At 46.0% G+C, this 12215-nt stretch overlaps 1 protein-coding gene across 2 annotated transcripts in view; it reads right to left on the reverse strand.

Annotated features, from left to right (window-relative positions):
- Positions 1–11877, reverse strand: part of SEL1L3 (SEL1L family member 3) — a 112297-nt gene extending 100420 nt beyond the window's left edge. Inside the window, exon 1 of one of the 2 annotated variants that reach the window (XM_055434425.2) lies at positions 11555–11877. In XM_055434425.2, coding sequence (XP_055290400.2) covers positions 11555–11719 — 165 coding nt within the window. In that variant the 5' untranslated portion in view covers positions 11720–11877. Of the gene's footprint in view, positions 1–6645; positions 6825–11554 lie in introns of those variants that run through there. The other variant, XM_055434426.2, reaches the window with a different exon arrangement.
- Between the last annotated feature and the right edge of the window lie 338 nt (positions 11878–12215).

A 12215-nucleotide genomic window follows, 5' to 3' on the forward strand; every position in this document is an offset into this window, starting at 1 on the left:
TACGCTTTTGATAGTGCCTGATTTCCATCCATGGAGATCATGCCCACAGCGATACATAAGGGCAGGTGTCCCCACTTCGACCAGTACAACGTCCTATTGGGTTTTTTTATTTCTGTGAATCTGTGAATATTCATACTCAAATGTGTGCAAATAAAAAAGGGGGTAGTGTTTCTATTTTAGAGCACTGACAGTTGAGTAGAAACAAGGCTAGCAATCAAGAAAAATGAGCAAATGACACTGTTCGTTAATAGAGAAATTCTCACTTATAGCAAGAAAAAGGGAAATTAAAACTACTCTGACAATGGAGAAATCGACATAGAGAACAGACTTACGGACACGGGGGCGTGAGGAGAGGGTGGGATGTATGGAGAGAGTAACAGGGAGACTCACGTTACCATGTGTGAAATAGACAGCCAATGAGAATTTGCTGTATGACTCAGGGAACCCAAACGGGGGCTCTGTATCAATCGAGAGGAGTGGGATGGGGAGGGACATGGGAGGGAGGTTCAGGAGAGAGGGAACATATGTATACCCATGCTTAATTCATGTTGCTATTTAACAGAAATCAACAAAATTCTGTAAAGCAATTATCCCTCAATTAAAAAATAAATAATTTTTTTAAATATTTTTTAAAAATTAAAAATACACTACACTGAAATGCCATTTTGAACCTAGGTTCACAGAGATCAAAAAGTCCAACACTACGTTGTACTGGTCGAAGTGGGGACGCCTGCCCTTATGTATCGCTGTGGGCATGATCTCCATGGACGGAAATCAGGTACTATCAAAAGCGTAAATGCCCCTCCCCTCTGACCCCCAAATTCTTCTAGGATTTGCTTCTACAAATATACATTCTCAAGTTTGTGCAAATTGATGTGTGTATGACTTTTCACTTTGGAAAAGACCCTGATGTTGGGAAAGATTGAGGGCAGGAGGAGAAGGGGACGACAGAGAAAAAGATGGCTGGATGGCATCATCGACTCGATGGACATGGGTTTGGGTGGACTCCGGGAGTTGATGATGGACAGCGAGGCCTGGCGTGCTGTGGTTCATGGGGTTGCAAAGAGTCAGACACGACCGAGCGACTGAACTGAACTGACCTGAACTGACTTTTCACTGTAGCACTATCTGTAACTGCAAAAGATGGAAAACCTAAATGTCCACCAAGAGAAAGTTGGTTTCATAAATGATAGTACATCTGCTCCTGGAGTACTAAACAGCTATTCAAATCAGGAAGATTTCCTGCAGATAATGGGATGGTCTCCAGTTGTTTGTTTGTTTTTAAGCAAATTCAGAAGTGCAACTTTTAAAAACAGGAAAAAACATATCGCTTTTGTTTCAGTGCACACAGCACTGGTTGTCACGTGGAGAAGGACCCGGTGACCGGGAGAGAGGGTGAGACTGAGACCTGCACTGCTGGTCTTTGCTTGTCTTTCGGATTTTGCATCACATGAATATTTCTCCCCGAAAGATCGGGGTTTAGGGATGGGGGAGAAAAACAACCATTCTAAAAGATGAAAATGGAAAATGCAGCTTCTTCAAAAGGCAGAGGAAGGTTAGAAGAGCCGGCCACACCTTTTGATTAGTCATGGGAAACCTGTGGGAAGAGACACCTCAAAAGGTGGGTACAGTCCAAACTGCCCGCCCCTGCAAGTTTAACCATTTTATGTTATCATGTAGACCTCCAAATTACAAGAGGGGGAATAAAGATTAAAATCATCTTATAAGTAGAGAATATTAGAGCAGATGAATCCTTGGTGATAAATCAGCTGACCCCATTTTTCAGACAAGGAAACGGCAAGCCAGAGGGGACGTTCTCCAACATCCCACAACTGGAGGCTTAGCCGAGTCAGCCCAGACACTCAGCAGCTCCTTCTCTCCACACCCACCCCGAGCTTCTCCACTGCACAGCACACACCACGAGACCAGAGATGTGCCATCTCACCGCTCCCTGAGAGCTCCAGGCTGAATTCTGCTTTTGTATGAAGGGAGACACAGCCAGCATTTAAACAAGTGAGGGTTTATTCACTTGGCCAGATGTGCCAAGATGTGGCCCCCTTGTTAAGATCTGAATCGATCTGTTAAGCCCACAGCAGAGTTTAGCTGAAGCCAGAGGCGGCCGGTGCTGATGGAAGCTGGACCAGAGGGTTGAGCATGGGTGAATAACACTCCCCAGTCCAAATGCCCATTCCCCTAATCCCTGGGGCTTCCCTTCCTCAGCTCCCTGGAAGGAGACATTTCCTTATTTAATGATACAATAGGGAGCAGAGTCCAGGATATGCTGTGGCTTGTTAAATATAATTGTGTCCCTTCTCAGAGAATGACTTAAAACCTCTTCCTCATTCTTTTAAAGTATATACTTTAACACCTAACCCAGGCCCCATTCTCCACTTCAATGTTTTTTTTTTAAATCACTTTTTTAAAAGTTTTATTGGAAGGTATTGCTTTATAATATTGTGCTAGTTTCTGCCATACATCAATATGAGTCAGCCCCAAGTATACATATATCCCCTCCCTCTTGAACCTCCCACCCAATCCCACTCCTCTAGGTTGTCACAGAGTACTCACTGGGTTGAGCTCCCTGTGCCACACAGCAAATGCCCACTGGCTGTCTATTTCACATACGGTAATGCATATGTTTCCATGCCACTCTTTCTATTCATTCCACCCTCTCCCTCCTGCACTATGTCCACAAGTCTGCTCACTATGCCCGCATCTCCATTGCTACCTGGCAAATAGGCTCACCAGTACCATCTTTATAGATTCTATACACATGCATTAATATACAATATTTGTCTTTCTCTTTCTGACTTACATCACTCTGTACAATAGGCTCTAGGTTCATGCACCTCATTAGGACTGACTCAAACGCATTCTTTTTTAAAGCTGACTCAAACGCATTCTTTTTTAAAGCTGAGTAGCATTCCATTGCATGTACGTACCACAATTTCCATATCCATTCATCTGTTGATGGACATTTAGACTACTTCCATGTCCTAGTTATTGTAAAAAGTACTGCAACAAACATTGGGGCACATGCATCTCTTTCAATTACAGTATTCTCAGGGTACATGTCCAGTAGTGGGATTGCTGGGTCATATGGTAGATTCTTTAAATCTCATTTTTATTGCTGATGCTAGGAACTCCAGTAAAAACCTCTTTTAAACAGAACTGTCTGATTTCCTTACATTTCATTTGGAAAGTGCAGTTAATAATAATGTTCATTAGTTTACATCCTATTGCTAAAAATGCCCCAGCCCACTTTTCTATGTTAGTAAGTGCAGTATTGGTTTAAATATAGTTTCACTTGTCCTTGGTAACACACAACTTTCCACACCCCAGGCTCCTCATTGTGGAGATGGGTGGTGTCAGAGGAGAATGAAGAAGGTATGGGGTATTCTCTCAAGGACCTACCCTTGAAATTCTGTTTTTAAGGAAATCTCCTTTTGAAACTCATTTGAAGATCATTTTATTCTCGCTGGCTTCAGTCTCAAGTGAAGTAAAAGTATATTCCATGTTGACAGGTTCTGGATGTACGCTATCTGATACAGTAGCCACAAGTCATACTATAAGCACTTAAACTGAGATGTGCTATAAGTGTAAAAGATACAACGGATTTCAAAGACTGAAGACAAAAAAGGATGAAAAACATCTCATTAATAATTTTTATACTGATTTCATGTTGTAATAAGTGAGTCAAATAAAATGCCTTACTAACATGTGATTATACATGTGGGCTCGGATTTGTGGCTCACTTGATATTTCTACCCAATAGTGCTACTCTTGATTTGAGGTCAGAGACATTTCCTGTAAAAAAGGACCATATGATAATTATTTAGGGTTTCTCTGCCACTCAATGTTCACCTAGTGTGGTATCAAGAAAGCAGCCATTGACAACACACAAGCCGGTGAGTGTGGCTGTTGTCCACTGCAATCTTGTTTACAGAAAAAGGCAGCAGGCCAGATTGGCCTAGGGGCCATAGCTTGCAGATCACTGTTGTAGATTGTCAAGCCTTTACTCTAGATAGAGTTTTTGTATCATTAGACATTATTTTGCCATTTTTATGAAAATGTGTTCTCATGTCATTATTTTGAGTTACAGCCATTTGGAAAGATGACAAGATCATATAATAATCAACAAAGACCACTTAAAGTGTTAGAGTTTTAAAGAACACAGAGATACACTTTATAAAGGAATAATCACATAGGAGAGATGAGATGAATAACCCAATCAGGCATCATTTCCTATATGTGTGATTGATGAGGCTTGATTTGTTATTTTGCCAAGGGTCTCTTGTGGGCATGTTGACATCTTGCTAATGTTTCTTTCGCTAAAAATCTAAGATGAGAAGTTGGAGCTAGGCTGGGAAAGGATAGCATTTCATGGACTGACACAGATGATTTGAGAAGTATGAGTGTCATCTGGGGAACAAGAGAAGAATAACGTCAGGGACAGGGCGATATTCTTAATATGATGGGGATGCGCTGGCCCAAAAGAGGACCTCAGAGTCACTCTAAGTGGTTTGAAGACCATGGTTTAAATCTCCCAAGAAAGTGTTACAATCTTCAATCTTGTCGGCACCTATGTGATGCAGGCAGCTGGCATCTTGTGATTTGGAGCAGACCCAGTGGGCAGCTGCTACGCCGTGAGTCGTGGCTACCTCTGTTATGTACAAAACCAACACCGATTAGTGACACATCACACTCTAAATATTGATTAAGCTGAAGCTGATTTCCTGGCTCAAGTCATGTGTGTGGTTATGAGCTATTTTCTGCCAGGAGAATAAGGCAATTAACTTGAAGAGTTTCAGCTATGGGCATGACACGTGTCCAACCTTCATAGGTATTTTCACATGCCAGGTTGCATTAACATAAGCTAAAAATTACCCCAAATGTTCCTTTCTTTAGATATTATAAAGTCAGAGTCCATGTCTTATTCATTGTTGTCTCCGGCTTCTAAGACGGAGGTCAGCACATACAGAGTTTGGCTAAGTGTTTCTTGCTGAAATAAAGTAACAGACATGGGCATTTTTGCCAGAAGCCTCAATGGTCCAACTCAGATCAACTGCCCCACAGTCCCGGAGGCACCTGCATATAAATCAAAAGACTAGATCCAATCTTGAGTTCCCACCACCCTTTCCTGATTGGCACTTCCTTCCGTGTTTTCCACCCAGCCTCATTAATCTCCTTCCAAAGAGCCCATAACTTCTGGCATCTCACCGGGCCCCTGGGTGTTAGAGATGACCTGGGGGACTGTGAGTGAGGTCAGAGAAGGTGGCACTCCAGCATCCATCATGTTCCTTTGGGGTGGACTTCTCCCATATCTTTCAGACAACTGCTCTACAATCTAGAACTTTTCCATTTCTACATACCAAAAATACAAATTAAAAATTTTTACATTTCCTGCCCCTCTAGCCTCTGTTGGACTCCTGCTCATCTGGCAAGTTCATCCATGTTAATGGGATAATGAAAAAAATACTGCGGTAACGTCACATATCTGCGTTTCTATGCCAGCTTGGGGGAGATCATGCCTTAAAAACAAGGCCAAATGCCCTGCAGCTCATAAGCAACATAGTTGGGGTATAAAGGACATTGCTGTGCCCCTCAAATGATCATTAGGCAGCCACATCCGTGTTCCACCCGCACACAATGGAGCTGGGCTCAAGCCCCGAAACATCTGTTTATACCAGAAGGAAGCCCTAATCAAAGTCAAACTCGACAACAGTCCACAGAGTCATAAAACATAGATTCCTTTGTCTTTGTCTAATTATGTGTTTTGTAATTTTTTAAAAAGAAAGAAAGAAATGGGTCATTCACGTGTGTTCCTGATAAAAGACCCCAAATTGGAAATGTAATTGCATTTCACTCAGCCTGAGAATCAAGAAACAGATGCACTTATGTATCTTTTGGATAAATAAAAAAATCTATCAAAGCCACCTAAACTTTTTTTAGGATAAGTGCATCTCATTCCTTTAAAAATCAATAAGAGGAAACTCTATTCAAATAACCTTTGCTCGTTCCAAAGAGCTGAGAAAACTTGGTTCTTCTCTCTATATGATCCACTTATTAGTTAAGGAAGGGGCAGAGAGATTAGAAAATCTTAACTCTCGTCACTTTACACCTCGCTGTGGAAAATTCATTTACACTTACACGTGCACATGAATATATCTGATTGTAAACAACACTTGACCATTTTTCTCATCCCTGTTTATTCTACCCCAGGGGCTCCTAGGAAAACCTTGGCTCTTGAGCACCCTCTCTCCAAACTGGCTGGATCAAACTTTCTATAGGTCAAAAAGGCAACTGCATTGACTTAGAAGGCCCTTGTTTATGACTTCTGCCAACTAGAAATAAGCAAAAATTCTGTTTATGTCAACAAAGCATGCCATTAAGTAGAATGAACAATGACGTCAACATGGACTTCAAGGTTAAGACAAGCCTAGGGAAACATTTCCCGGCTGACCCATGTGCCTTCCCAAAACTGACAGCTGGCTAGAGAAACGCCATCACAATAATGATCAATACTCCTTGCTGATCCAATACTCCTCTCTCCCATTTAATATTGTTTGATATGCTATTTCTTTCTAACACACATTACAAGAGGGTAAACAAGGTTGGTTCAGTTTCATTTCACTGAGTACCTACTATGTGCTGGACACTGGGACAAACGCGGTTAAGTCTTCTCATTCACATCTAACCGCATCCTCTCACAATAAGTTGCACAGAAGGTCTCCCCTCTAACCGCACAGCAGCTCCATGAGGGACACAGCATTCCAGTTAACAGAAGAGGAAACAGAATGGATTCAGAGAGGGTAAATAACTCCCCCAAGAGCAACCAGCTACTAAAAAGCAGAACCAAAATTCAAATCCATAGCTGCTGACTCCAAGGCCTGTGACGGTATGCCTCCTGCCTCACAGAAACACCCAAAATGATGCCCTTAATGGACTCACTTACTTCCATGCCTGTCACCACCTTCTGGTTACAGGTGGGATAGTCTTGGGACTTGGCTCACTCTCATCTTAAAAGTGGGGGGTAAGAGGCTAAAATGCCATCAGATCACCATGCATGCATTACGTCTGGGGAGGGGAGACATCATCTTACAAACACACACGCTGCACTGAGCCGGCTCCCCAGTCCGGGTCAGCCCTTCTTCGGGTGAAGCTAGGAAACCAATAGTAAGCCGCCAAAGCAGAACCTCCTCAGCAGTTCCTCACATCCTGCACGCCCTCCTGCCCTTCAGTCCCTTTCCCCAGGGAATGGGACCAGCAATAAACAGGGTAACTGAATTTGCTTCAGGCTATTTATGGTCTACTCCAGTCTATCCATCTTCTCCATAAATTGCCTGGGTTTTTTACACCTTCTCTTCTACCTTCCCTCCAGCTGCTGCGTTCAGCCAACTAGTGGCTCCTACACTGTTGCCAACAGGCAACCAGAGGAAGAGAAAGCAGGAGGCAAACACCACCATTTGGGAGCTTTTAGGGGCGGTGGTTGGGATGCATGCGGAAGCTATTGGCTGATGTGAAGTTTGAGGACGGTCTGTGCATTTCAGCCATGCATAATTACTTGCACAAACTGGACAATTGAGGGCCTCTATACCTTGTTTTGAACTTCCTAGGTCCTGTGTTACACAAAGCGAGGGATCAGTGAATACTCCTAAAGGGATAACTGACGGTCTGTGGCCGCGTACGGAGAATTCTGTACCAGACTCTGTCACAGCCACTGTCTGCTAACTAGCCCCACAAACATCTGTGACACTAACGCTCTTTTGTTTCTTTGTCCTCTGGTCGTCTCACAAGTGCAAATGTCCACTCGGAATATTTCAGCTCTACCGATGACACCAATACCAGCCGCAGTGAGATTTGTTTTCCCATTGAAGAAAAACAATTAAACATTCGAGACTAGAGTTCGGAACAGACAGAACTGCCTTCTACAAGTGCCATTGTCACAGACGGGGCTGGGCAGCCTCAGGTCATTCCAGCCACGTCTGGAGGAAGGTAAGAGTTAACGATGACCGAGACAGGCACGGGGGTCTGTGAGGCTGAGCAAGACCTCCATGGACCACACCAGTCAGCACCCGTGACCCCAGTGGAAGCGGTTTCCATTACCTTTTGTTTGCAAGGTCCTCAGCCTCTCTGAGGAGGCTCTCTGCATCTTGACCTTCGGCGACCTCAGAATTTTTTTTGGCAGCTGCTGGAACCAGGGATCATCTTTTCAGAAATCTGCTTGGCATCGTTCCGTGACTTATCTTTCAAGCCTCGTCACAATTATTCATGCTTTGGCAGTATCCTAGCTACAGTCACAGTACTGTTCTTGGGCTGCTCCTGAAGGTTATTCTGTCCCAGCCAGCGGAAGAGGAATGTGCCCATCAGCTCAGGACCCTGGCTCCAGGAAGCATGTCCCCCATGAGGGCAGGAGCTTAAAGGCATCTGTTTAGAAAGCCACTCTGAACCTTCAGCTCTTGCGAACAAGCATGTAGGTAAGGATGACACAAAAGGGGAATCAGTCCCCAGAACACCAACAGTGTCTTTGGAATACATTCCAAGGCACACTTGGCTATACTTATGGACACACATTCATACAGACTCAAGTGCTGAACTCAGCCAGTGGCCTCTGGACTGTACAAGGACTCCATCCTTTACCTCTCCACTGCGATGGCAAATATCTCCTGACTTTACCTTTTTTTTTTTTTTTTCTCTTTAGCATTCTGCTTCTACTCTGTGGCTAGGCTTCCTGCTTTGTATATTTTAAGCAACTTTAGACATGACCTCACATCCTGGCCCATTTCACAGTAGCTGCTAATTTTGAGGACTTTGCTAATAGGCCATACATCTATGAATGAGGGGAATGGGTTACAAGCAGCAAAATCCAGAAGGCAATAAGCTAGAAGCCAATGGCTAGAACTGAGGCTCTGAAAGGAGACAGACTTGGGTTTCCACCTTGGACTACCTGTGTGTCCCAGGGCAACTAACATAATCTCTCTGAGCCTCAGTTAACTCATCTAAATAGGGATCATACTAGCTCCTACCTCACAAGGTTATTGGTAAGATTAATATTGGATAATGCATATAAATAACCTACCACAATGCAAACTACTAGAAGTGGTAGTATTACTATTATTATTCAGGTTTCCAAATTATGGGATAGCGTTCCTCCTCCAGTGTCTACATATTTCTGAGGTTCTGCTTAGCTATTCTGCTCTCTGTCCTCCACCTGTCCACCTCTCTGTCCTGACCAATCACTTTCTCTAGGAAGTATCCCTTGATATACAAGATGCACACAATTATGCATTTTCTCAGTTGTTTTGTATTTTCCATGCAGCTGTTTTACATTTTCCCCAATTTGCAATTGAATTTTTCCAAGGTCAAGAGAGGTTACCTTTCAGCAGTTTTTCTGGTAGCACAAACCTCTAGAGTAAAATCTCTAGCCAACACTAGACCTCTAGAACAAAGGTTAAGCCCACCTTCCAAGTCACACTTTTGCTTCTCTGGGTTTTGCAAAACTTTCTCATTCCATTGCAAAATGGCTTTCTGGTTTATCCAAGTCATTTTTCTTTTACAGTAGCATATCTGAAGCTCATCTGAAGGGAGCACACACAGTCAGGAAGCACTGACATTTCCCTTTCCATGATAATTCCAAAATTCATTCCTTCTTTGTCTGCCAAGACATTCATCCATGCTCTAGTTATTTTCCACCTCACAGTATTTTCTATAATCTTTCTTTTTGGAGCCCTACCTTACCTCTTCACTAACTCACCATAGTCTGTTCATAACATCATTTTTCTCCTCTCTGTGATCGGTTCGCTCAAATCCCCCTTGGTCCATAGAGAACTTTTACACTTGCTCCACCATCCGTCTCTGTTCCTGTGGACCACTTAGGCTTTTACTGCTCTTGTTTTTTTTTTTTATTTCTTGTAACTGTCAAGAAGCAGTCTCTCCTCGCCAGGTCTTGGGATTTCCACGTGGAACTTTCCCGATCACTCGTACATTAACGTTTCACACAGTGCTCTACTACATCATTTCTGCCTCTGTGCGTAACCAGTGCATTGTGGACGGGAATCATCTGTTTAAACTGAAACCCTGTCATTTGTTATGGCAGTTTTATTTATGAGCCTGTGTGCTATAACCCTGTGGCATAAATATTAAATAATAATATCTCCTGGGTGAAAAAAATCATTCATGTCAACTGACAACTTCTTATAAAAACATGAACTAAAGCCAACCACAAAACCTGGTACTGGCTTATTTTATAATATGAGGGAAAACATAGGCTGCTCAACAGGTAGATACTAAAGCAGAATTACAACTTGCATTCTTACATCCTCTTGCTTCAGGGAGTGAAACATCCAAGAAGTAAAGGGTATCAAAAGAAACTTGGGTTGGGTGGCATGTTTCTCTGGAATCAAATTCCAATTCCTTCCAGTTCTTAAGCAGTTTTATCCTCCAAAAAGTAATGTCTCTGAACAATGACAATGCCACATAAATGAAAATAATTCTGGACAATGACACTGCTCATTTTTTTTCTTTTTAGTATTCTGTGAATTTCCTATTACATCAGTTTCATGATTCAGCATTTTCCATTTCATTTATTTACAGTAATATATGGCGAGATAACCCAAGATTTCTGCAGGATCCTGGAACATAAGGTAGGCTGGCTGGACAGAAAGGGTGTCCCCTCCTGCAAATTTACTATTGTTTAGAAGAATTCAAAGCAGAAGAAAGAAAGCTACTGAAGGAATTGAGGAATATTCCCCACCTTATCTGAGGGTCTAAATTATTCTGGTATTTTAGATGAGCTGGTTTTAAATAATAGGTTACTGCCATTTAGTTGATGACTAAAGCAGAAGCCAAGAAGTGTGCAAATTGTAAACGGAACATGCGTGAGCCAAATGTGTTCTCTGAAATAATGCTCAAGACGCAGCTGAAGTCTCCACTCTGGCGGTAAGCGTGTTACAAAGAACTAGATTTCTTTCTGGCATCCGCAACTTGGCTGGAGTGACCATGGAGGAGTTGAAGAGCGCTGGAAATATTAGGCTCCTCGCCCGGTGCGTCCGCACAAAACGGTCCGGGCCATGAAGACCGGGTGGAAACTAAAAGGAGGGTCGAGGCGGGTGGCTTTGGCGGAGAGCAAGAGGCGAAGTTGGGTACGGGAAGGAAAGGAGCCGCGAGAAGACTGTCAGGGAAGCCCAGGACTGGCGGGCAGGGGGCCGGAGAGCCGTGCGCTGCAGGGAGGGAGGGAACGCGGGGAGCCAGGCTCCCAGGTGAAGTGGGGAACAGGACCGGGACTCCAGAGGAACCTGACTCGAGTCTAGAGCGGGTGTCAGAGGCAGAGGCACGGATCCCGGCAAGAGTGCAGCGCCGCAAGTCCGGTCCACGCAGCCCTCTCCACGCCCCGGGTACCCATCCCAGGTGCCGGGAGCGCCCGGGGCGCGGCGCGAGGAAGAGACAGAACTAGCCGCGCCGTCCCCGCCCGCGAGGCGGAGGTCCCCGGTCGCCCCCACCCGCGTCCCCGGGGCCCCGCGCGGAGGGGAGGACCCGGGCAGGGTCCGGCGCTCACCAGGTAGCAGAGCAGGAGCAGCGCGCAGGCAGGGCGCCCGCCGAGGCCCGGGGGGCCGCCGCCGCTCGGGGGTGCCATCGCTGCGGCCCGGGGGCCGACCGCGGGCGACGGGGGTTGCTGCTGCCGCCGCCGTAGCCACCCGAGCCCCGCGCCGCGCCGCTGCATGGCCAGGCCGCCCGGAGCCGGGCCGGAACAGGTCACCTGGTGCAGGGACCGGCCCCCGCCCGAGGCGCCACCTTCCCGCCCGCCCCCGGCCGGGCGGCCGCCGCGCGCGGGGCCACCTGCCGCCGGACCCGCGGCCGGCTCCACCGCCGCTCCCGCCGCCGCCGCCCCCGCAGCCCCCGCCGCGCGCCGGCTCCTCCCCGCCTGGCAGTCCACGCTGCCTCCCTCCCCTCCGCTCCCGGCCCGGCCCGCCTCCCGGCCGCTCCCTGCGGCCCCCGGGCGTCCACCCCGGGGGGCAGCCCGCGCCCGCGCAGGTGGGGACCGCCCCCGGCCCCGCCCCCGGCCGCCGCCCCCAGCTCCCGGCCCGCTCCGCTTTGCCTTTCTTTCCTCGCCTCCCCAACCTCCCCGCGCCGCCCGCCTTCCGCACTCTTTCTCTCCGCGATCCCGCTCCCCTCCCTCCGTTTCCCATTTTCCCCTCTCCCCAATTCTCTCACTCTTT

The sequence above is a fragment of the Moschus berezovskii genome, chromosome 5 (assembly GCF_049115385.1).
Source record: "Moschus berezovskii isolate FMDL1 chromosome 5, NW_MosBer_1.0, whole genome shotgun sequence".
In the NCBI taxonomy this organism is placed as follows: domain Eukaryota; kingdom Metazoa; phylum Chordata; class Mammalia; order Artiodactyla; family Moschidae; genus Moschus; species Moschus berezovskii.